Here is a 27,586-nt window from a genome sequence, read left to right as displayed (position 1 = left end):
TGGGATTTTTGCCTAAGTGTGTGTGTTTGTTATTTTGTGTGCATTGACTTGTGTTTGTAAAGATTATCTACATTTGTGTCTTCATGACTGTTTTACATAATCCCCTGGTGGTCAGTTGTATACACTAGAACGGGGGTCGGCAACCCGTGTTTTGAGAGGCACATGCAGCTCTTTAGCGCTACCCTAGTGGCTCCCTGGAGCATTTTCAAAAATTTTTGAAAATGGAAAAAGATGGGGGAGGGAAATATATTTTTTGTTTTGATATGTTTTCTGTAGGAGGACAAAAATGACACAAACATTCTTAAAGTTTTCCAATGCTATAAAAATGTGTAGAATTAATGTTAAATTTCAACATTTCTGTCAATGAAGATTTGCGTCAAAGCCTGCGACACACGTTTCTATTAGCAGGGTGGGATGCCAGGCAGGTGGCTATTGTAAACAAACCGGTGCCTGTGTGATGGACCGTGGATCCGAAAGGGAAAAAGAGAAAAATAACTAGGAACAGAGGATTCAACGTTGGAGCGAACCATTTGCATTCATTGGCAATGCGGAAGGATTGCCTGAATGTTTACTCTGCGGCGAGAAGTTGTCAAATAAAAAAACAGTAATGTGGAAAGACGGAAAGGGAAGGCATGCTACATTTGAACCTGAGTACCCAGTTGGGAGTAAGAGAAAAAAGTGCGATTGCAATACTTCTGAAGAACTAAGAGGAGCGCAAAGATAGATTCAAGAAGTGGATTGCATCGCTAAACTGCACTCCACTACTGCTGCAAGTTTTGGTGCAACCCGGGAGATAATAAAGTCTGGTAAACCGTTGACAGATGGTGAGTACATGATGGAGACATTCATCAACATATTAGAACACCTATTTGCAGACTTCAAAAACAAAACCGAGATAATAAAGAAAATCAAAGACATGCCCAGATAAGAGGCATGTTATGCACGTTCCATTTGTTTGTTTTTCAAAACCTCAAAAATGACATATAAAATCAGATTTCTTTTTTGCATTTCTTTATTTCAAAAAAGCAATGAAACAATTCATTAATACTGTAATGAAGTTAAACTTCATGTGGCGCCATACAACATAGTAGACACGTGGTGCGATGGATGCACTGCAGGGATTAAAAACATTAAATCATGAAGGCTCATTATGTATTTTTTTAGTGCTGCAACGATTAATCGATTAACTTGAGCAGAGGTTGCGCTAGACTTTTTCGTTGTCTGTCATTTTGACTGACAGGGTCATAAAAATCCGGTCATAATCTATTTTTACCCGTCACTTAAATTTTTTAAATGATGATAATGACATTGTGGTGACCCTTTGTTTGGCATAATTCACCTTCCGTACTTGTGTGTCCATTTGGCCGAGCGCGTTACCGGCTACGACACAGTCACGTGACAGACACTTAAGAGCCGCGCGCGTTCCGGCTTGAATAGAGAGTCCACAGAGAGCAGCAGAGCTACAGCGGCTGGACACAGCAATTCGAGCTAACAAGACTCTTAACATTGCATACTGCTTCAACATATTCAATAGTATTTAGTTTTCATTCATTTTAAATTAATATTCTGTCCGAACAAGCTTAACAGAGAATCCAAGCAGATGAGGTTACGTATGGAACAATGAAATTAACAGTTCACCTGCTGTGGCCTGAACGCGGTCTCACACTTTCCTCCTGGTGCGCATGGACTTGAATTGCGTGCCCGCTTGTGCAGTCCCTCTTTTTTCACCTCTTTTATCAACACCATCGTCGTTTTGGGGCTTTTTGAAGAAACTTCGGACACTCAGTTGCCTTGACATTTTTCAGAGTAAGGCCAACGACATCATGCATCAAGAGAGACAACAGCTAATTTATATGCTCACTCGCCACCCTGTGGTCTGGGGTGTGAATTGCAACCTGTCAAAATGACAGATGGACTTCAGTTTTTTCCGTCCCCCGTTTTAAAAAATCGGTCAACGACGGAAAATATTCGGTTAACTCGACCCGTGAACTTGAGTATTCGATTAGAAAAAGATATTCGAATTAAATTTTGTTGCTTCGAGTATTCGTTTAATTAAAGTAGCGTTGTAATGGTTTATTTTGAAAGTGTTTGCATCTAGTTTTATTCACTAAAGGTGGATACACTGTCCTCTGGTCTACCTCATTTCACAAAGCTGAATCCAACTGCTCCCTGTTAAGACCAACATAAGTTTTTGTTTGAGCTAATGTTTTTTAATGCATTTGTAATAGTTTATTGGTATATTTCGCCGTTTTATGTGGAAATATGTGTCTGAACTATTTGTTGAGAGCATTGTAAAAAAATTAAATAAATAAATAAATAAAAGTTAGCATTTTATAGCATTTCAGCTTGTGGACTTTTGCTATGTAAATTAGCCAATTGTTGTTTTGTTGTACTTATATCCTCATTTGTTTACAATTTTTTTTACCGTTTGAGGCTCAGCTCTTGTATTTTAATTTTTCATGTTCCTCATCCGATTACTCAACTATTCGAACTAACTGGTTCATCGATTAATCGACTACTAAAATAACTGATAGCTGCAGGCCTCGTATTTTTAGCCAACCTAGTCATTTTGATAGTAGGCTAATATAGCTAACACAGATACATACAACATGTGTTGCCTTATTATTATTAGGCTTATTTAAGGCTTTTAATTTTTTGCGGCTGCAGACATATTTGTTTTTTGGGGGTTTTTTGTCCGATATGGCTCTTTCAACATTTTGGGTTGCCGAACCCTGCACTAGAAGATGAAACACAATTCTTCAACATTTTAATGAAATACTGTATGTATTATTCTAAAAGCCTAAAACACGATCATTTTAAAATGCAGTGCCATTCTTGACACAATATACGCGACGTTTGATTATAGAAAAAATTTACACTTATTATTTCTGACAAGGTAGATTGTAAAAGAACCAAATATTTCCATTTAAAATAAAATAAACCGGCATTAACACGATGAGTTTGATTTTTGAAAGTTTTTATATGTAATATTTTTAACTTGGAGGTCGTTAAAATAAAATTCAATTAAACTATGCATGCACACATATACAGTATAAGAATTATCTGTTTCAAAAAGCAAATATTATTTGTATACACAACATCTGATTAAAAAAAGTATCTAAGGCTCTATCAGAAGAAGAAAAATCTCGGCACTCGCTCAACTCCTCCACGCTGCATTTAATCCAGCAGCCATAAAATTAAAAAGGACTCAATTGGATTTGCTCAATCTGCTTCAAGCTAAAATTAGTCTGTCCTCCTTTAGGACAGAAACTTGTGTGGAGAAAAAGTGTTTAATTGTGTGTGTGGTGGTTTATTTGGTACTCACTCGGGGGCTGGCGGGTGTGGAGATGTCTGATGCGTTAAGAGCGTATAGCGCTCCTCTTCCTCCCACGTACAGAATCCCCGCCTCTTCCTCCAACAGAAGCGTGCTGTAGTTCTGCGCGGCGCCGCTAAAGTGAGCGGTGCCCAGGAGGCCTGCAAACATCCAGGGGGTCTCTCAGTCAGAACTCTTGTTTATTGGGGGAGGTTACGTTCATTGTGCTACCATTGTAACCTGTTGAGGCAATTAATTAATGCCAATAAGGACAAAAAAAGACCACAACCACTTATTTAATCCTTAACCTTTTTCAAAACCTAACCCTGTCTTGTTCTCCTAATTTCAACCCAAGGCTTGAAACAAGGCTCATAATTAAAAACAAAACTGAAGATTGAACCCTAACTCCAAAACGACAACCCTGATTTTAAGACCTAACCAAGTCTTCAAACCATATAACTTAGTCTCACCTCAGTCAATGTAAGAAAATTAATAAACATGAAAATCCACATATACATTAGATTTTAGAGATGTCCCGATCGATCGGGAAGATTGGGTCCGATCACGTCATTTTCAAAGTATCGGAATCGGCAAAAAAATATCGGCCATGCCTTTTTTTAATATATGTATATTTTTAAATTAAATCATTTTCTAATTGCATTTAACGTTACAGACATAATATGTTGCACTCATCCAGAGTCTTTAATTTAGGCTTAAGGTAGGGTTATCAAATTTATCCCGATAACGGCGGTAATTATATTTTTTAAAAATGTATCACAATAATAAATTGAACGCAATTAATGCATGCACTGCACGACCCACTCACGCATTGGCACACTCAATCTGTAATGGCGTCGTTTTACCTATATAGAGAGATAAAAGGCAGCGTAAAATTAGTAGAGTGAAATTTGACAGCCTTTGGAGCCTTTTTTTAATTCGCTAGAGCGTTACAATCCCTCTCCCTGCTATTAGAAATATGGTAAGGAATGAGGGGAAGCAAGGTAGCAATTGATCTTTTTCTTAACACCTTATGTTATTTCCCAACGCAGAGAATATATCCATTGGTAGCACTACGCACAGTCATGGGTCCACTTCCCATCATGCATTTGGGCATGCCTACAGTATCATTTACTGAAAGCTCAACAAATACACTAGATGGCAATATTTAGTCACAATATACAAAGTCAAGTCTTTCTATCCGTGGATCCCTCTCACAGAAAGAATGTTAATAATGTAAATGCCATCTTGAGGATTTATTGTCATAATAAACAAATACAGTACTGTATATTGAATGTACTGTATGTTGAATATATATTTGTCCAAGTTTTATTCATTTTTTTCTTAATGCATTGCCAAAATGTATATGATCGGGAAAAATTATCGGGAATGATTGGAATTGAATCGGGAGCAAAAAAAAAAAGCAATCAGATCGGGAAATATTGGGATCGGCAGATACTCAAACAAAAACGATCGGGATCGGATCGGGAGCAAAAAAAACATGATCGGAACAACCCTAGTAGATTTCTAATCTGACTGATTTACAATATGCTACCATGGGTGCATAGTGTTTTTCCAGGGAATTCAATAAAAGACTGACATATGACAGATTGCCCATCTATTTTTCAATTGGCCCGATACGCTGTCTTTTCTATATATGGGTGCACCGAGATCACATTAAGCACGACCTACTAACAAAATATTATCACACACCCACACAGTGACAACTAATATGATGAAGCTCCAGCGCTGATGCGTCTTGGCAGTATTGGGACAGCCGTCCTGCTGAATGCCCTAAAATGTCGCCTGAGCCTCCTTGGCCCCGTTTTTCACAACCTAAACAACCCGCTCCCCCACTATTCACAATAACAACGTGCTTTGCAATTTACAGCTAAAGTTACGAGAAGACAAAAACTTCTGAAGAATCTCGACAGTCTAGCGACAAGTAAGATGATGACTACTCAGTTTTCTTGAGTGTTGTTGCCTCATGGAAGTGAGTCACATGACCGCAGTCACGTTGGCCCCTGTGCTTCCAGTGAGGTCGTCCCTGTCACAATGTCTCCGTCATGTCCCGTCCACCTCATGACATCAATCAGGCCGTATGAAGCTTTTTAAAGTAGTGGCAGTTACAGTAAACAGACATGTTTAGATGTTCGCATGGGTTTCATACAGGGGTGAAAGTGGCTAGAATTTCTTGCCGGAACCCCCCGACGTGATGGTCGCCACGGAGCCAGAAATGTAATTTATTTATTTTTCATTCAAAGTTGTATTTTTTCAATGATTTGCAAAATAAAAGTTAACAAAAAATAAAAGTTAACAAAAACAGCAATAACCCCAACCTGCTAGCTACCCTGATATGTACAACTATCTTGTCCACACAAAATCAGCCTATTCTCACGAAAGTTTGAAAAACTTTAAGAGCTTGGAGGCTTATAAATACTTCGTTGCTGGTTGGGTGAAACAGGTCCTCGTCCACGAAAATTCGGCAGGAATCTATCTTGTGCTTGGAAAGGTGAGTTACGAAATTTTCAATTCAAAATCTTTTGTTATTGCTAACATCCACTGTCAAGTCTAATGTATTTCATGTCGTTTGTCATGGAGTTTGGGCTTTTAATGTTCATATGGTTTAGCGATAGCACTCTCACTACATACTTACGTGTATGTTGTCGGCGGTTAGCCTAGCAATGATCTTAATTGTGGTTGTCAGCCCAAAACCCTCTAAATATATATTAAATGCATCTTACCAGATATAAAATGACTATTACATAATCTGTGGTAATCGTTTGGAGCCCAGTTTTCTCGTCGAATTGCAGCAGCCCATCTCGCTCTCTTCTCTCCGGGTCTCTCGGAATCTGGTAGAACTTCAAGTCTCTCCGTCTTCTCCGTCTATCTTCTCTGTTATTGCAACCGACCGCCACACACGCCTTCACCATTTTGATTATTAATGTTAACGAGCAGAAAAACACGTCGTGAATAGGAGGAATGTACGTAGCCGTAACAGGTAAACATGATGTGTTGACGGACAATTGGGCGGCACCAGTCAGGAGGAAGGAGTTGTGACGTCACGCGGGTAGGGTCTATAGGCATGTGCCGGTATGAGATTTTGACGGTACGATAACCGTGAGCAAAAATACCGCGGTTTCACGGTATCACGGTATTGCAATTATAGCTCCAAAATTTTGAGATGTATGGGTTTTAAAAAAAAAAAAAAAGAAAAAATTTTTTTTTTCCATTGAACAGGATTTTTTTCAAAACATATTTGCAAATTGGAACATGAATATAATGTGACAATAAATAAATTAACAAAAAAAAAAACATATTTTATATAAAATTAAAATAAATAGAACCTAGACTATACCCACAGCCACAGCTCAAGTTGCTCAATATTAGAGTAAGAACAAAATATTTGCTATAAAAAAGTAAAAACACTTCTAAATGAAATTAAAAATATATACTGTATGACTTTTTTTGAGGGGGGGAAGCACAAGTGAAGTTTCGCCATTTTCGCCACTGTGTCAACTCTAGTCTACATGATGCAATGCCTTTGTGTTAAAAAGAACAAAGAATTCATAAGTTAATAAGTTAGTTAAAAATGTATAAGTTCGTTTTATAAATTAGTTAAAATGTAAATATTGTTGAGGAAAGGTTTCATCTAAAAAAAAAAAAAGTGAGGAGTGAGACCTCCTTTCACAATTAGCGGTCTTTGACGCGATCCTTTTTCTTTCCCCCTTCATTCAAGCTCGTTTCTCACTCAGCGTCTGTGAGACATAAAACCTCGACAAAGCTGCTCTCCCAGGTTCGCCTAGGCTAACATTCGTCTTTGTAAGTTTTAGTTAGTTTGTATATTGAATTGGAAAGGAAAATGTGTGTTTTGTTTTTGGCGAACTTTTTAATGGTGCTACTGCTATCCTGTTGAACCTAATCACACGTGGAAAAATCCAATTGTACAACGTTTTAAATGTATTCATTTGTATATTTCACCACGATTGAGAGCTCAATAAATTGAAGAAAAGTACGCCTTGTGTTTGGAGGGTTTGTTTTTGGGTTTGCTGGCTGTTTAGCAGTATAGCGTCACTGACACTCACGGCATCAAACAGGGGAAGGGTGAGCGCTGCCGCACCAAGCCACTTCGGCTGCATTTTGGCACATGAAAAATAGCGAATACCGTACTAAGGTATGACGGAAAATTTTAGTGGTTTTGAAACCGCGACGTTTTCACACCACGGTAAACCGTGAAACCGGTAACCGGCACATGTCTAGTGGCATACATTCATAAAAATAAGTACAAATGAATTATATTATGCAGAGTGAAATGGAATATATTTTGAAGATCGCGCATTGACTTTTTTAAATCATAAGGAAATTAATAAGTAGCTTATCATAAATGAACAAATATAAGTCCAAAGTGCTCATTGACAGCTAAGATGTTCTGAAATTCCCCATCAGAGCGACTAAAACTAAATATGATATATAAGCCTTCTCAACTCTTTCGTTGCTCTTAAAGATTTGATCCATTTGATGTTGCATTGCTTTTTTTGTCGCATCAATTCAACAAACTTTTTTTTTTTTTTTGCTGTTTCAGAAAACGTGAATTTCAACCAATCAGAGCTAACCATCTCTGCTGATTACATGTCAGTATGTCAGCCAACTGAACGGCTGAATGAGTCCAGGCGTTTTGCTTTGCTGCGTGCATTCGCACAATGACGTGACTCATCATCAGACTCAGAAAACTGCAGCAGCTGGGGAAACCTCCATGCCGTCCGTGGAAGAGAATCAATAATAAATATTGGTGGAAACGGATTATGCTACACAAGCACTTTATTATGATTGTTGTTAACACTTGTGTATATAAATCTGATATTGGTAGGTTGTTTTCTTCTTAGAGCTGAAATACTGTCATATTTTCAGAGTCAAAGCACCGTGTACCGCAGGGGTCACCAAACCGTTCCTCGAGGGCCGCAGTGGGTCCTGGTTTTTGTTCATACCGATCAAGCACAGACCTTGCAACCAATGTGGTTTCGACTAAAACAAGCACCACCTGACTGCAATCAACTGATTACACTTATAAAATACCAAATTGGTCAAAAGGTGTGGTCTTGTTTTGTTGGAGTGAAATCCTGCACCCACTGCGGCCCTATGTGGAATAGTTTGGAGACCACTGGTGTACCGGGACAGCATTCCGGCCCTGAATCTTATATCGGCACAGCATTCCAGCCTTGAATGTTATACCGGAATTTCGTTCTGGTCCTGAATCTTATACCGGAACCTGACCATTCCTGACCGTTCTGGTCCACTTTCACCCCTGGTTTCATGTGAGTTCTTAAGTCTTGATTTAAGGATTTTAACCTATGAATGACCAGTGTTGTTAATCTTACTTCAAAAAAGTTAGTCAGTTACACTTTCAAATTACTTCTCCCAAAAAGTAATTGATGAATAGAAAAAAAATTCACTGCTTCCACTCAAAAAACTTCAAGATTTTATAAAAAAAAAAGCAAACATATTTCTTACCTAAAAGTGTAATTACGCTTGATAACACACATCACTTGAAAGCTACGTGTTTTCCCCACGTGTTTCAATTTAATTTCCGTTTGTGTCAATTTTAAGTTCTAGTTAAGTTTTAAATTAGTCTAAACTGTAAGTACTGATAGGATTTTGAGTTTTTGCAGTGTTCAAAATAAAAGTATGATACCTGCTGTATTGGAGCACATTAGGGACCAGTGCTACTTGGTGTTTTATTCAGCAATGACTACTGAGCTAAAACTGACAGTTAGCTTTATTATGTTTTAATTTTATACCCTCATCACTCTACAGCGCTGTGATTTTGCAGATTAAATCAAGCCTGTATGTAAGACACGTTAGCCACGCATCGACAGTGGTCATAATCAATAGAAACCTAGCCTAGCGAGTGACAGAAACGTTATATTTGTTAGCGATGAGAAGTCTACTGCTTAAAGATGGCAGCTGTTTACTAACGCTGCTCAGACGCGGCCGAGGGGTGCAACGGTTCAGTTAGCCCACGGTTCGGTTTGAACCTCGGTTTTGGGATCACGGTTTCGGTTCGGTTTGCGTTTTGCTTTTATTTTTTTAATTAATTTATTTATATATATATTTTTAACTGCCCTTATTTTGCTTTTAAAAAATGAAATAAACACTTAAAATGTAAACATTTTCGACTGTTAAAATGCCTCTTAGCTCTATGGCTAGTGTAGTGACTGACTACTGAAATACACACACAGTCGTAAAAGTTACTTGGCAAAGTAACTGGTAATACCTTTCATGTTTTTTTTTTCATTAAAAAAAAAACAAACAAACCCAAAAACATAGTAACCTTTGCTATGTTTGGGGGTCATTTAATGTTGTGAATCAATCGTTAAAGTTGATAAAATTGCTCACGTTTTAGCATTAGTTCCCTTCTGTCTACTTTCGACATGTGAAAATTTTAAAACTGTTTCAATCTTTAAAGATAGACTCAAGTCAAGATTTTGCCGATTTAGGAGTATTTTAGATACAAAGTTGCTTAGGTTCGCTCGTAAGGTTTACTACAACAGAGCCTTTTTGAGACGTTTACCGCTCTAAAATGGTGGCTGTTTACTAACGCTACCGAGTCTGTCATTTCGCATGTAGTTCTAAATGCATGAGGTATCTAGGCGTAGATTGTATGCTGTCGGCTAAATCAGGAAATATTGGAGCCACCTAGCTTAGCATCGCATTTGCTACAGCGTCTCAACAAACACTCTTCACTCTCCGTGTCTCTGACTTTTCTCACGCCATTCAACCGACGTATTAACGAACATTGTCTCGTTGCAGAAACGGTGACCAAATCCGAATGGATGAAAAAAAAAAAAAAACGTAATGCACGAAAAACGAGCAGATTTTGAACGTAACGTACGGCGTACACATTTAAAAATGAGTGCTAACTTGAACAAATTACGACGAGACCGTACAACTTGACAGGTATAAATTATAGTGGACCGTCACAGTTAGGTAGTAGCACTCTGTAGGGACACGGGATGTCCAACTATCAGTGGTCAGGGCGAAACTATGTGCTTTAGCGAAATCATCTTCGATGGCTTTGCATGCCATTTCATAAATGTCGGGGGATTACGTTGTTGGAGAAATATGTCCGCGAGGGAACAATGTAACGCAGGTCAAGCGTTGCAAATAAATTAACGAAGCCCGCCGTGTGTTTTCACTGGTGTCATCTTCGGGGTTGTCCTACCCTGAGAAAGTGATATCTGTGGGTGATGCCGGCTGAAGTGCCGGAGTCATGTTATAAAAGTGTTGCCATTAGCATGGGGAACAAGCGCTGAGCAATGCTTGCAATTTTTTTTTTTTTCAATATTTTCTCTCCCTCCACATTGTAGTCCACGGGGAAACCAAAATATTGCCACACCGCAGATTTGAAAGAAGGCGGTGCTTCCTCAAAATTCGGTCTCTCCACTCCTCCGCTCGCCATAGCTATTTGTTTTCTTTCTTGTTTCACTTTCACTTCGCTCGTAAGCGAGAGAGGGCGTAACTTGGCTTCTATTACACAGGTGCTTGACAGCGATTCGACATTTACTTGCGGGGCGGGAATTTTTCCACAGTGGTGCTTCACGTCACACACAGGCACACAGAGCTCGATCGATTCATTCCACAAGCGTTCGGAATACATTAATTGCAAAACCGAAAAGACGCGGTTCATAAAGGCGTATTGAAACGTACAGGGCGAACCGTACGGTTCGGCTTTGAACCGCAAACCGTTGCACCGCTAATCCGCACAATCTTTAGTTGAATTTTCTTTTCAATTTTTCTTTTCCGTCCACATCTAGGGAGGTTAGCCACAGTTCCATGGGTTTTAAACTTATTGATGACACTGCACACAGTAGACACAGGAACATTCAGGTCTTTGGTAACTGACTTGTAGCCTTAAGATTGCCCATGCTTCCTCACATTTTTTCCTCTCAAGTCCTCAGACAGTTCTTTGGTCTTCTTTCTTTTTCCATGCTCAATGTGGTCCACACAAGGACATATGACAGAGGTTGAGTCAACTTTAATCCATTTTAACTGGCTCTAAGTGTGGTTTAGTTATTGCCACCACCTGTTATGTGCCACTGGTAAGTAACAGGTGCTGTTATTTACACAAATTAGAGAAGCATCACATGATTTTTCAAAGGGTGCCAATACTTTTGTCCGGCCCATTTTTGGGGTTTTGTGTAAAATTATATTGATTTAATTTTTTTCCCCATTCTCTTTTGTGTTTTTTCAATGCAAGCAAAATATATGAAGATATTACTGCAAAAGCATTTGTAATTACAATCATTTTCTGGGAGAATTTGAACATTATCTGACAGAATTGAAGGGGTGCCAATACTTTTGGCCAGCACTGTATGTATCATATCTTTGTACGATAAATCAAACTGGAGTACAGGCCGCACCAGCCCAAAAATGCACAATAAAGAAAAAAAAAACAGGTCACACTGGCAGTTTAGGGAGGGGGGGTATTTTATTTGGCTCTTTGTCTACCACTATCATGGCTAACAGTTAAAATAGTAGCAAGTTCAGGAAAAAAAGGCAGAGGGATTTATATTTTTATAAACCACAATTTGAACATTAACACTGTGCTCAGATTTGAGGGGGAAAAAATGCTAACATACTTAAGGGTTGCGTTAAATGGTATTACCCTTTAAGGTTGTTCCTAAATATTTAAAAAGAAACAGTTCTAAAACATTTAATGATACTTTTTTTGTAGTTTAAAGTGAATACAACTGAACTGTACTTGAGTAATACAATATAGTGGATTTAAAAAGATCAATTGAACATTTAATTCAGTCAATCCTTCATGTACCACTTGAAAAATCATTAGTGGTACTTATGCCACACTTTGAGAACCAATAGCCTCCATCATTGTTTACCAAACTCTCGATCACACTCCAAATCACTACCAAATCCATGAAAATCTTCACCTTCAGTATTACTTATGAAAAATGTATTAAATCACAGGCTGAGCCATACGATGAAATAAAGTGCCATTTTAGTACTGAAAATACAGTAAACATGCTATGGAACATTCTTACAGATGACTTAATTCATTTGGGATCAATTTCATTAAAAAAAAAAAAAATGCAGTGACTTTTGAACAAATGTTGAATAATAATAAATTTGGGCATTCCCCGGGTAGAAGAAAAATCCTCCCTCACAAAGGTAGCATGTAACATTCAGTCTCAGATGTATCCACTTTAAACACGCAACAATACACATCAGGAACGCTGTTGGCTTGAGGAAAAACGTGCAGGCGAGGGGACAACGTCACTTTCTCAGCGGCTATGTTGACACAAACAGTTATGCAAACACGGCAGCGGAGGCCCAAGGCTGCGCGTGTGAGTCATGCTGAAGCCCTGGCGTATATCTGGTAACTAAAAATAAATAAATATCATAAAATAGGGGAGATACAACAGTGCTGACGAGCACAATGACGGAGGGAGCGGGCCCGAGGCCCTGAGGCAGGATAGCGACCTTGGTTGTGTTTATGCAGGCTTTTGGATTTCAGAGGGAGTCACAGAAATGCAAACTTATTATGAGATGCTGTAACTTGTACATGAGGCATAATGAGATACTAAAGCCACAACAAAAAAAACACAAAACATTAAATTCATCGAGCATTTCAATTATGAGTAGGCTTACAGAAAAGTCTCAAGAGACCACACCACAAAAGACACAGGATTCTACTTTTTTGGTTTTAAGTAGTGTTGCACTGACACCAATTACAATACAACATTACAAAGTGGAATTGGCCGATACTGATTTTTTAAAAAAATTAGGGCTGTCCCAAATGACTAATTTCCTCCCGATTAGTCAGCCGACTATTTTTACAATTAGTCGACTAATCTAACATATATATATATTTTTTTTTACTACTTTAATAATGAAATTTTTGTTCATGCTTATTAATTCACAAAAAACATTTTGGAACACCTACATTCTTTATTAACGTATAAATAAATAACATAAATACCAATAATAAATCACAAACAATGAGGTCAAATGCTGCTGGCATTAACTAGTACAAAAAATGTAAACGGAAACACTGTGACTTCACCTCTTTAACAGGAGTCAAAACAGTTCTTACTCTTTTTGTGGTATGTCATTGTCTATATTGTTCTAAATGTTAAAATGAATTGCAATGTCCCGGACAACCATTTTCAGAATAATTTGTGTGAGTTCAGAGGCTTTTTCTGGTGTGCATTCCGCATTTTTGGGGATGGGAAAAACTGTTCAACTTTTGTTTGTTTTAACCTGAAAATAGATCAAGTAGAGGGCACACTGAAATATTACCAAAATTATTTTAAATGAAAGGCACACATACCCACAGTAACAAAAAATAAATATATAGTATTAATTTTATAGTATACTACTATATGTAATACTTTATAATATTAAGTAACTAACATTAGTGCAGTCATGGATTAAAGTAAGCAGGCCAGTGCTGTTTCCATATATATTTTTATTATGTATATACAGGATATATGTATATATTTTCCCAAAGTGGGAGCTTCTATGATCCTAATAAATTTAATAATAATTTGAAAAATATATATATAATTATATTATACATGTATTAATTATTTTATTAAATAAAAATGCACGTTGATACGACGCACATAAAGGTAACTTCCGTTAAAAAAATCGTTAGATAGTTGTATGGACTTACAATCCGCTAGCTTGTTGTTTCTTGTTGTCTTCGAAAATTACACTTGCGTGACGGCGCGGTGATAGCAGACGTGCTACCTGGTATGCGAGCTCAGCTTAGCAAAGAGTACACAAAGTGGCACCCTCCATATTTTGTTTGAAATAATTCCAGGCTCTGGCTATTCTGGTCCGCTTTTTTGGCTTTATGCCGCTTTCACGTGTTACCAATTCTGCCCTTTTTGGTAAGTGTTTTCAACTCCTCGCCATAGTGAGGAGTGAACCGGCGATTCACTTGGCTCATTGTCGTCGGATCGTCCGGGTGCGTCAGATTTCCTCCTCAGGAAGGCGGCGGCGTGCATAAAAACACTGAGAGGCGTCGGATGTCTCTCTATGGATACTTTTATTGACCAAAACAAAAACGTGGGGGATGCAGCCACTCTACGCGGCGCTACCCGCGCACTTTTCCAACTCACCGATCTCGCTCCCTCTCTCTCCCGCGCTCGATCGCACACTTTCTTCCTCTTTGCTCAATCTGACAACGCCGGTCACATTGAAATAACAGCGGCCCCCTTGGGTGTGCCAGGAACAACCGCTTGTATCGCGAGCGCCCGCCATTCTAAACTTTATCCGCATGTAATTTTTTTTTAACCCGTCATTACCCGTTGACGGTATGTTTTGCCCATCGACGCATTTACGTCATCGATGACGTCGACAACGTCGAGTAGTCGGGACAGCTCTAAAAAAAATACTAAATTACTATATACAGTACTCCCTGAAATGTAAAGTATCTTGGGAAGGGCGACAAGCGCTCCGTTTTTTATGGTGGTGTGCGTAGTTGGCAGCCATCTTGCCAACCAGGTGTTGGAAACTAGATCTCGAAAAGTACTTATTCCTCAACTTCTTAACAGAGAATGCAAAGGTAGCCAAGTGGAGATAGCACTTTAGTGAGGCCCTCAACTGCCCTGCTACCCCAACATCTGCGCATAACATACTTACATCAACACCATCCCCCCAACTGCAGCAGAAGTCAAGAGTGCCATCAAAGCAAAAAAGAATGGGAAAGCTGCAGGCATGGACTCCATTCACGCTGAGATGCTGAAGGCTGACCTTAAAACCTCAGTCAAGATCCTCACAAACCTGTTCAGGAACATCTGGGACAAAGATGTCATTCCTGAAGACTGGACCAGAAGCTTTATCACCAAAATCCCCCAAAAAGGCAATCTTCAAAATTGTGACAACTGGCGAGGCATAACATTGCTGTCCATACCATCTAAGGTCTTCCACAGAATCTTGTTGGGCAGAATCAACACCGCAGTTGACACCAAATTGAGACATGAACAGGCAGGTTTTCGGGAAGGAAGAGGATGCACAGACCAGGTATTTATATCAAGAAGCAACATTGAACAATGCCCGGAATGGAACAGTCCATTATAGATCAACATTGACTTACAGAAAGCCTTTGACGGCTTATACTGTGACACCTTATGGAAGATTGTCCTATGGCAGGGGTCCACAACCTTTTTTACACCAGGGACCGGTGTTATTTGGGTCTTTTTTTCACGGACCGGTGTTCTGACAAATTTTGCAACCCATCAAAACTTGCAACGATGCGGTTCTGCGCATGCGCGTAACATTAAACATAGCCGCAAAATTCGCAAATGCAGCAATTCCAAAGTAAACACTAAAAACTTTCTTGAAAGAAAGTAATATTAACTTACGTTTGATCATGGAAGGACTTGTAGAAAAGTTCTCCACAGATACATCCTGCCATGTTAGCTGCACACAACAACTGCACACCGCTCTCACCATTAACGACTTCGCCTTGTCGTTAAGCATTAAATAAGAAGCCCGTTTCAATAAAGATACGGTGTTGGAAATTGTAGCAAGGTCTTCAATGCTCCCGTAGCGATGTCAGGATATTCCAGAATGACTTTAATCCAGAACCTCGGTAGAGTTGTTCTCTCACATGTACGTTTAAAAAGGTCGCCGTCATTTGCGATCTCTAAAAGTTGATCCTCCTGTTGCACAGACATGCTCGAATCACTCGGTTTATTCACAAACGGGTCACGAATCCGCTCCTTCACAGTTCGTGGGTCTTCGAGGTTGTAGGCTCGTCAGGTGACCTTTTCGCCATAAAAATATCTCCAAAGACGTCTGTTTTCCAGTCATGTTCGCTGTTGTGGGGGTTAAGTTTTTTCCGGGAACAAATGTGCTGCACCGCGGCCTAGTAATACGTTATTATCGAGGACAAGCGCACATAGATATATTATATACACAAACAAGATGTACTGCTAGCAGTCCAGTCAATGGATTTCTATGACGACATTCTAATCTATAAATGGGAAAACCCATTGACAGTGTATCAAATACTTGTTCTCCCCACTGTATATATAGAGTAGGCAGGGATATTGGTGTGTTAAGCAGAGGCACAGGGTTAATTCGGCCAGAATGCGGTCGTTATTAAATTATTATTTCTTTGCAGCCTGGTAGCAAATGCGCCACGGACCGATTCCGGTCTGCGGGCCGGCAGATGGGGACCCTTGTCCTATGGCGTTCTCCCAAAGATGACTGCGTTGAAAAAGATCTACGATAAATATGAATGCAGTGTCATCATTAATGACAAGCTCACTGAGAGGTTCTCTGTGAAATCTGGTGTATGTCAGGGACATATCATCTCCCCTGTGCTCTTCCTAATCGCTAGTGACTGGACCATCCGAATGACAAGCCTAGACGTATACAGTAGACTCTTTATACCCAGCTAGAAGATTTTGATTATGCTGATGATCTTGCCGTTCTTTCCACCAACCACACTCACCTGCTAGAGAAGACTAACCAGATGAATAGATTTGCCAAACAGATCGGCCTGAATATGAACACCTCCAAAACTCAAGTGATCTGCATGAATTCAACACCACATGCACCGATTACGGTGGACAGTAAACCTCTCGATTATGTTGAAGAGTTTACATACCTTTGAAGTCTCTTCAGTAAGGACAATGGCTGTAGAAGGGACATCAACAACAGACTGGGGAAAACTTGCAGCACCTTTGCCCGCTTCCAGACCATTGGGAAATCCAAGCAGTATAACCTTAAAACCAAGGTTCCGATATACAACAGCAATGTTAAATCACGCCTGATCGATGGCTCGGAGTGTTGGAGAGTGGTTGAGAGCGACATGAAAAAGATCAATGCCTTCCACAACGGATGTCTCCGGAAGATTTGCCGAATTTTTTGGCCCGATAAGATTTCAAACAAGGACCTACTGTATATAACAAGACAAACTGCCACAACGTGGTACAGGAAATAAAACATTGCCGGCTTAGATGGGTTGGACATGTCCTCCGAATGGACCAGAACTGTATTCCCAAAGTAACCTTGAGATGCACTCCACCTTGAAAGAGGAAGCAAGGATGGCCTAAGACAACATGGAGGATGAAGGAAATAATATCTTTTCTCATATTTACTGATTGACTTTTTGTATTACTCTAATACACACATAATAAACTAAATAGCATTTATGTTATAGTTTAAGAAAAACAAGCAGAATACATTTGATATTATGAACAGTTGGACTTGAAATGATTAGAATTTGCAGCGCCAAGACAACGGGCAGATAAGGGCAGAACGAATACAGGATGCTTTCTGATCACGGAAGCCAGATGCACGCATCATGCAGCTGACTGAGCAAGACTGACGCTGACAAGCAGGTGATAGGCAAGACATCTACAAGCCCACATCTGCACCACCAAATGCCGCAATCAGCTCTTCTAGACAGTCCAGAACAAATGGCGGCAAATCTTGTCTTGCCATAAGGAACATCTGATACGGAGGAACCCACGACCGAGAAGTGAACACATAGCAATCACGTGACTCTCATTGCCCTGACAACAGCCAGAATCCTCCTGTCCAATCGACAACAGACAATAATCCTAAACAACGCCCAAACACAACCGTCTTCCGGACCACAGCCCGCCTAACCAGAGCCTTTAAAATACTAAATGTTTAACTAATTGTTGTCATTTTTCTCAGGAATCTTTTGTTGACTTGTGATATGGTGACCCTGGATCCAGTTTGCCTCCTCGTCTGGGTCTTTCTGTGCTGTATTATTGCTGCTGACTCGGAATAAATTTTCAACTTGTGTTTCGAAGCCTTTTTCCAGCTTTTAAAATGGCGTCAGTATAAGGCAGACATGTCCAAAGTCCAGCCCTGGGGCCAAATGCGGCCCGTGGTCAAATTTCATCCGGCCCCCAGCCACTGTCGTAAAATTAATAACGTCTGGCTCGCAATATAAAATGGTCAGCAGTACTGCTACCAGCATATGAAGTAGCTTACACACTAAATGCTGCTCCTCATTTATCCACTAAAAGGCAGCAGCACTAAGCAACATTACCCCGTGTGACCCTTTACTTCCAATTTTCTAAAAAAACAAAACAAAAAAAAAAACCCAAAAAAGTTGACTGCGACGGCCGATGCTGTAAGGATAATTGGAAATTGGACTATTTCTTCACTAAAATACGCAACAACTGTGTCTGCCTCATTTGCAACGAGACAGTCGCTGTTTTTAAAGAGTTCAATGTGAGGCGATATTACCAACAAAAAAAAACACACTGACATGTACGACAAGATTACAGTGAAGATTCGCAGCGGGAAATTGAAGCAACTTGAAGCTTGTTTAATTTCACAGCAGCAGTATTTTGCTGCGAGCTTGTTTAAATTATCAATTTTTAAAAAAAAATAATAAAGCAAATGTGGCTCACAGAATGGCATGCTAAAATTTGCTCAAATATATTGTTCTAATCTACGTAAAGGACGTCAACCTAGTTCGCCCCCCCCACATTTTTACCACACTAAATCTGGCCCCCTTTGCAAAAAGTTTGGACACACCTGGTATAAGGGGTTAAAGCTAAGGTGAACGCGCAGAGTTTGGTCTTTTGGCCAGGTTGTCGGGAGTTCTGCCAGCCTGGGTGGGTCGTTGGAATTGCGGTAGCGCGGTTCCGGCGGTTTGGCTGGAGTTATTCCAGCAATCTGGCTAAAATGTCAGATTCCTTCAAGAAAAACTGTGACCTCGGAACAGAAGAGGATGAATTTAACATCGGACAAGGCACAACATGCTACATAAAATCGGACCAAATGGAAGCTTATAATCACAGCCTTATGATCTGCAGGGAACATCATTTTAGTGCTTTATCGGATCGGTATCGGTGCTCGATTAGTTTTCAGCAGCCTGTTTCAATTTCAATAGGAAATTTGACAGCGTGTCTATCATGAGTAGACCCACCAAAAAGTCTCAAGAGACCACGACACGACATACGTACTGTTTGTACACAACTTATCCTAACTTTGACAATTTGAGTGCATTGGTTTCTGTAAATAGTCAGAAGTAAAGTTTGACGTTAGCTGAGATTCAGAGGTGGAAAAAAAAGAAGTACGCACACATGCACTCTTCATCAAACTGTGTTTGTGTTCATGTTGTGCATGTAAAAAAGTGATAATTGATCCAACACAGGTGGCGGCTTCAGAGCGTGCTCAGACAACGAGCAATTCGCCATGTGGGGTCTGGATGATGTTAAACCCCGTGTGTGTCTGTGTGACTTCCTGCATGACTCACAGCCAGTCACTTGATTGGCAAGAAAGCATGCGACACACGAGATGTGAGGTTGGGGACAATTGCTGCAAGGGAGGACAGACTCGATCTCTTCTGGGATGACTGTCACTCATTTTCATCCGATGATGATGTAAGGAAAGAAGAAGAGATAAATATTTATGCAACACTTAACTATGTTAAGACACGTCATTCATTTCTTTCTTTAGCCTTTTATCTTAGCGACAGCATCCCTCTGTGTTTAAATGCAATTTGTTAGAAAATGGCCATGGGCGCCTTCTTATGCTGCAATAGACACTTCCAGTAAGCACCATAAAATTTGTAAGGCCATATTGGTTTGAAGAGAGTATTTTTTTAGGGTCATGTTGATCATTTCAGAAACCTTTTGATTTTATTGAAAATTTTGCCCAGGAGCCGGTTTAATAGGCACACATGAAATTTGCAAGGCTTGTTATGAGGAGACCCACAAAGAAGGCTCAAGAAGCCACGGCTGAAAAAAAGACAAGAAGCAATTTTAAGTTTTATATTCAAGGTTCTTCAATGTTTTAGAAAATTCAAAAGCTCTTGAAAGCTTGTTCGACTGAGTCACAATTTGGAAGGAAAATCTGTGATCTTAGCAGGCTCACAAAAAAGTCTTATGAAACTGTCTGCCTTTGGAATTCTACCATTTTGGTTTGAAGGAGCCATTCAAGGCTCAATTTACAGATGTCTTTCAAAAGTGAAAACCTTCAAGCTTCCAAACTGAAATGCAAGCGAATAGAAATTTTGCCATTGCATTTGACAGCAAAGTTAAAACATCCCTTTCCGAAGTCTTGTTCCTTGATTACTTCAGCCAAGATCAGATGAGCTCCCAAATGAGGACTGGAGTACAGAATGATGCATGCTTTTCACACTCTGCACTGTAACTGAACATCTTTTCAGCCAAATCTCATCTATATTTCAAACTAGCATTACTTCAGGTCTGCTGCTGGAGGCAAAAGCAGGTCAGGTTTGTAATTTACTATTTCAATGAGGTAATGGAAAGGCCATTCTAAGCAAAAAATTATACATGCATAAAATCTAAATATAAATTTTACTATTCAGTGCGTAACTTAACAAACTTCCGAAGTTGGAGAGTGATAGCAACTATATCTGAGGTTGCTTTGATGATCCAGGAGTATCATACCGATATCTCAAATGATACATTATAGATAGAAACAGATCAATTATTGATATACAAGTGGATTCAATATTGATAATGTGTGCTTCATGGAACTCTGTATACAGTTGGGCAAATAAGTATTTAGTCAACCACCAATTGTGCAAGTTCTCCTACTTGAAAAGATTAGAGAGGCCTGTAATTGTCAACACGGGTAAACCTCAACCATGAAAGACAGAATGTGGAAAAAAAACAGAAAATCACATTGTTTGATTTTTAAAGAATGTATTTCCAAATTAGAGTGGAAAACAAGTATTTGGTCACCTACAAACAAGCAAGATTTCTGGCTGTCAAAGAGGTCTAACTTCTTCTGATGAGGTCTAACGAGGCTCCACTCGTTACCTGTATTAATAGCACTTGTTTTAACTCATTACCGGTATAAAAGACACTTGTCCACAACCTGAGTTAGTCACACTCCAAACTCCACTATGGCCAAGACCAAAGAGCTGTCGAAGGACACCAGAGACAAAACTGTAGACCTGCACTAGGCTGGGAAGACTGAATCTGCAATAGGTAAAATTCTTGGTGTAAAGAAATCCACTGTGGGAGCAATTATTAGAAAATGGAAGACATACAAGACCATGGTAATCTCCCTCGATCTGGGGCTCCATGCAAGATCTCACCCTGTGGCGTCAAAATGATAACAAGAACGGTGAGCAAAAATCTCAATACAACACAAAGGGACCTAGTGAATGACCTACAGAGAGCTGGGACCACAGTAACAAAGGCTACTATCAGTAACACAATGCACCGCCAGGGACTCAAATCCTTCACTGCCAGACGTGTCCCCCTGCTGAAGCAAGTACACGTCCAGGCCCGTCTGCGGTTCGCTAGAGAGCATTTGGATGATCCAGAAGAGGACTGGGAAAATGTTTTATGGTCAGATGAAACCAAAATAGAACTTTTTGGTACAAACACAGGTTCTCGTTTTTGGAGGAGAAAGAATACTGATTTGCATCCGAAGAACACCATACCCACTGTGAAGCATGGGGGTGGAAACATCATGCTTTGGGCTGTTTTTCTGCAAAGGGACCAGGACGACTGATCTGTGTAAAGGAAAGAATGAATAGGGGCCATGTATCGAGAGATTTTGAGTGAAAATCTCCTTCCATCAGCAAGGGCATTGAAGATGAGACCTGGCTGGGTCTTACAGCATGACAATGATCCGAAACACACAGCCTGGGCAACAAAGGAGTGGCTTCGTAAGAAGCATTTTAAGGTCCTGGAGTGGCCTAGCAAGTCTCGAGATCGCAACCCCATTGAAAATCTGTGGAGGGAGTTGAAAGTTCGTGTTGCCCAACGAAAGCCCCAAAACCTCACTGCTCTAGAGGAGATCTGCATGGAGGAATGGGCCAAAATACCAGCAACAGTGTGTGAAAAGCTTGTGAAGAGTTACAGAAAACGTTTGGCCTCCGTTATTGCCAACAAAGGGTACATAACAAAGTATTGATATGAACTTTTGGTATTGAACAAATACTTATTTTCCACCATGATTTGCAAATAAATTCTTTAAAAATCAAACAATGTGATTTTCTGGGGTTTTATTCCACATTCTTTCTCTCATGGTTGAGGTTTACCCATGTTGGCAATTACAGGCCTCTCTAATATTTTCAAGTGGGAGAACTTGCACAATTAGTGGTTGACTAAATACTTATTTGCCCCACTGAATTTCTCGGACATCTATTTTGTATGTCTTTAAATTATACAATTACATATTGTATACAGTGCTGCTCAAAAGTTTGTGAACCCCCTCAACATTTTGGAATTTTCTATTATTTCAACCTGATTTCCTAATCAATCAATTCAGTAGTTTTTTTTTTGTTTTTTTAACAGTTGTGTTGTCGAGACTAAATTAAAAAGAGTTTTCATCAACTGATGTAGGTGCAAAATTGAACTGTTTGGTCACAACCAAAACCGCCATGTCTGGCGAAAAGTCAACACTGCATACCACCAAAAGAACCTTCTCCCAACAGTGAAGCATGGAGGTGGGAATGTCAAGATCTGGGCTTGCTTTTCATCCTCAGGACCTGGACAACTCCACATAGTCCAGGGAATCATGAATTCTGAGGAATATTGTCAAATCCTAGAACATAACCTGACTCCATCTGTTTTGAAGTTAAAGCTTGGCAGAAGGTGGATCATGCAACATGATAATGATCCAAAGCATTCCAGCAATACAACCAAGGAATGGCTGAAAAAGAAGAAGATTCGTGTTCTGGACTGGCCCAGTCAAAGTCCTGACCTAAATCCCATTGAAATGCTGTGGCGGGACCTGAAGCGAGCAGTTCATGCCAGACGCCCATCAAACCTCTCTCAACTGACTGCGTTCTGCAAGGAAGAATGGGCAAAAATCCCCCAAAGTAGATGTGAGAGGCTGATTAGTCACTACAGAAACCGTTTGGTTGAGGTAATCTCTGCAAAAGGAGGCGCAATATCCTATTAACTGAAGGGGTTCACATACTTTTGCACACATGATATCTGAGTTTTTCTTAAATCAACCACTTTTGTTAAATAAAGAATGACAATATAACTATTTCTTTTGTTTCAGTCCATTATTTGGAATGTCAGTATTGTGGATTTGGGTATAACTTAACATTTAATAAGGTTATTTTAGTTTTTTTTACAAAAAATCTGACCATCGCTGTGGGGTTCACAAACTTTCGAGCAGCACTGTATATATTATGTACAGTACACAGTTTTATAAATTAATAGAACATTAAAAAAGCGTAAGTAATTAAATTAAAATGAAAAAAAATACTCCAGTTACGGCCCCAATTGAGTAACACTCTAAAGTAGATTTTTTTTTCATCGTATTTATAGTATTTAACTCATTGCATGCCAGTGACGGAGACAGACGTCCATTTCATTTAAACTGGGAGGTCTGCCTGTCAGTGTTGTTTTCGTCATCGATGACGATTCATGACAGTGAAGAGACAATGACGAGCTAAAAGCGTGTTTAAAGAGACTACAACATATCGAGATGAACGCTAGTTTTCGTCTGATGAGACGAGAATGAGCAATAGTTTCTGTCACATGTTCACAATGTGTGACATTTTATGTGTAGTTAGCCTGCATCGTAGCAGTGTCTGGTTGTGTCACTCATGACATGCTGCCCCCTTCCCCTCCCATCACGAATCACCAGTGTCTCGTCTCCAGACTTCATGCAGGCTTGCACACACGGTAAGATTTGTTTTCTTGGCCAGAGAGAATATGCAATGTTGCTTTAGCCTTTAAAGGTCTGTGCTAAGTGATCATCACACACTAAATATAACTCGTAGCATTATCATAGCATTGGCGTTAGCATTAGGCTAATGCCAACAGCGACCTTCCTCTCAACTCTCGGACAACTTTTTTTACATACTGTACAGTTCGTGCCATCCAGCTGGCTATAATCGCTTGTCAATTTTCATTTAAAATAGTTGGACAGCTTTATTTATTATTTATTTTTGGAGTAAATTTTTTTCATTTTACAGACAAAAAGATTTTTAGGAAACTTTGACTAAAACTAGACGAAATTAGTCTTGAGTTTTCATCAACAAAAACTAGACAAAATTAGTCTTGAGTTTTCGTCAACAAAAACTAGACGAAGACAAACACATTTCGAGATGGCTAAAATATGACTGAGACTAAAAAGTAGTGTCATCCAAAAGACTAAGACGATAATTAAAAGGGCTACCAAAAACAACACTGCTGCCCGTGAACGCTCTTCATTCATTGCTGTTGAAGGCGCTAGACGTCCAATTCATTATGACTGGGAGGGGCAAATGAACGTTTTAATTCGCTCCTCCTAGTGAAAATGGATTGGATCTTAGCACAGTGCTTCTCAATTATTTTCTGTTACAGAAAAAAAAAAGTTTTGCTTTTGTTTTTCTGTATGTTCAATGTATTTATTCAGATTTTACATGGAAAGAGATATATATGAAACATATTTTTTCACTTTTTTATATTTAAAGAAAACTTATGGATATATACACTCACCGGCCACTTTATGAGGTACACCTGTCCAACTCCTCGTTAACACTTCATTTCTAATCAGCCAATCACATGGCGGCAACTCAGTGCATTTAGGCATGTAGACATGGTTTAAGACAATCTCCTGCAGTTCAAACCGAGCGTCAGTATGGGGAAGAAAGGTGATTTGAGTGACTTTGGACGTGGCATGGTTGTTGGTGCCAGATGGGCTGGTCTGAGTATTTCAGAAACTGCTGATTTACTGAGATTTTCACGCACAACCATCTCTAAGGTTTAGAGACAATGGTCCGAAAAAGAAAAAAATATCCAGTGAGCGGCACTTCTGTGGGCGGAAATGCCTTGTTGATGCCAGAGGTCAGAGGAGAATGGCTAGACTGGTTCGAGCTGATAGAAAGGCAACAGTGACTCAAATAACCACCCGTTACAACCAAGGTAGGCAGAAGAGCATCTCTGAACGCACAGTACGTCGAACTTTGAGGCAGATGGGCTACAGCAGCAGAAGACCACGCCGGGCGCCACTGCTTTCAGCTAAGAACAGGAAACTGAGGCTACAATTTGCACAAGCTCATCGAAATTGGACAATAGGAGATTGGAAAAACGTTGCCTGGTCTGATGAGTCTCGATTTCTGCTGCGACATTCGGATGGTAGGGTCAGAATTTGGCGTCAACAGCATGAAAGCATGGAAGGCTGCTGGTGGTGGTGTAATGGTGTGGGGAATATTTTCTTGGCACCCTTTGGGCCCCTTGGTACCAATTGAGCATCGTTGGAATGCCACAGCCTACCTGAGTATTGTTGCTGACCATGTCCATCCCTTTATGACCAAAATGTACCCAGCTTTTGATGGCTACTTTCAGCAGTATAATGCGCAATGTCATAAAGCTGGAATCATCTCAGACTGGTTTCTTGAACATGACAATGAATTCACTGTACTGTACTCAAATGGCCTCCACAGTCACCAGATCTCAATCCAATAGAGCATCTTTGGGATGTGGTGGAACGGGAGAGTCGCATCATGGATGTGCAGCCGACAAATCTGCACCAACTGTGTGATGCCATCATGTCAATATGGACCAAACTCTCTGAGGAATGCTTCCAGCACCTTGTTGACTCTGTGCCACGAAGAATTCAGGCAGTTCTGAAGGCAAAAGGGGGTCCAACCCCTTGCTAGCATGGTGGACCTAATAAAGTGGCCGGTGAGTGTATATATTTTAATAAATCATTTTTAAGCACTTCAAATGTAATAATTATAAGTTTTAAACATGTTAGTGTCCTACCGAATTATTTTTAAACACAAAGCATAAAAATGCTTGTTTTTAATAAATGCCATTTTGGGTGAGTACACTCAAATCTGCTCAAGCTGCTCACTTACACACAATGAGTTGCCACAGCAATTGTTTAACAAGTTAAACAATGACTGACGCATGTGGCGCTTTAAAGCTTTGGTTTCCCGGCATCTGTGGCAAGATCAAACATTAAACGTTTGTCAATCATCGTTAACTTTAATAAGCAATTCCAGTGCACTGCCTGACATACTCAGAGCAGCAGGTGGGAGAGTGAGACTACGCGATTGGCTCGGGACAGATCATCTGGTTTTTTGGTGTTTTTTTTATCATTAGGGCTGTCAAATTTAACCCGTTAATGGGCGGTAATTATTTTTTTAAATTAATCATGTTAAAATATTTAACGCATGTGCGGAATGACCTGCTCACGCTTTGCCTCAAACAGATTACAATGACGCACTTGAGAGCTAAGAGGCAGAGAAAGGTGTCTTGTTTTGTGCTTTTTCTTAACAAAGGTATACGTATATGTTTCTTTATTAGCACATTCAGCTTCAACATTAACACAGCTTACGGCTCTCGGCAGGCCGTAGCTCTAACTCACTCCTGCATCATGTGAGTAAACAACATGTTGGCGCCGCGTGCACTTCAAGGTGCCTCGGATAATTCTATATCAGAATATTACAAAAGGCGAGTGGACACAGGCGTTCATTGGACCGCGCCGTATATTGGCATAAGCTTCGGCAACTCCTTCACTACAAACATAAGTATCATTTAGTGAAAGCACAACAAAAATAATATCTCTCAAAAAAATAATGTTCACAAAAAGAAAAGCGCTTCAATCTGTATTAATGAGGCCCTATTCTCACACAGTTAAACAACAGTGCAAAGAGAACTAGCATTCCCAATCAAAATAGCTATGCAACATACACATAAAATTTACTCAAGACTTTGGTCAAACTCTATTCAAACATTTCGTTTAGTTCAACAAATACATTGGATGGCAATATTTAATCACAATATACAAACTATCAGAGGTCAAGTACGTTGTGAAGCCAGCGCTCAAATGACGTGAATTACAATGGATGGACCAGTAAACAGGAAACTCAGCGTCAGTTGAGGGACAAAACACACTATTTGGCTTGATTTCTAATTTAATTTAAAACTCGCCATTGACACCTTGTGGTGTATTAAGTGTATCTAGTTTATTTTTTGAAAGAAAATTTTACAAATTCTATTAAAACGAAAACATTAAGGGGGGTTTTAATATAAAATTTGTATAACTTGTAGTTCTTAAAAGATAAATGTTAATACAAGTCTTTCTTGTGGAGCCCTTTAACAGAAAGAATGTTAATAATGTTAATGCCATCTTGTGGATTTATTGTTATAATAAACAAATACAGTACCTATGTACATTATGATGAATGTATATATCCGTCTTATATCTTATCTTTCCATTCCAACAATAATTTGCGGAAAAATATGGCATATTTTAGAGATGGTTTGGATTGCAATTAATTACGATTACCGTAATTTCCCGAATATAAGGCGCACCCGT

General features: G+C 39.6%; 1 protein-coding gene across 1 annotated transcript in view; it reads right to left on the bottom strand.

Annotated features, from left to right (window-relative positions):
• Window positions 1–27,586, bottom strand: part of LOC130910024 (semaphorin-4G-like) — a 58,488-nt gene that overhangs the window by 9,684 nt on the left and 21,218 nt on the right. The window contains exon 5 of the mRNA XM_057827038.1: window positions 3,326–3,474. Within this exon, the coding sequence (XP_057683021.1) occupies window positions 3,326–3,474 (149 nt within the window). The remainder of the gene's footprint in view (window positions 1–3,325; window positions 3,475–27,586) is intronic.

The sequence above is a fragment of the Corythoichthys intestinalis genome, chromosome 21 (genome assembly GCF_030265065.1).
Source record: "Corythoichthys intestinalis isolate RoL2023-P3 chromosome 21, ASM3026506v1, whole genome shotgun sequence".
Lineage (NCBI taxonomy): Eukaryota > Metazoa > Chordata > Actinopteri > Syngnathiformes > Syngnathidae > Corythoichthys > Corythoichthys intestinalis.
The sequence above is the reverse complement of the archived record's forward strand: the minus strand, read 5'-3'. Positions and strand labels throughout refer to the sequence as shown.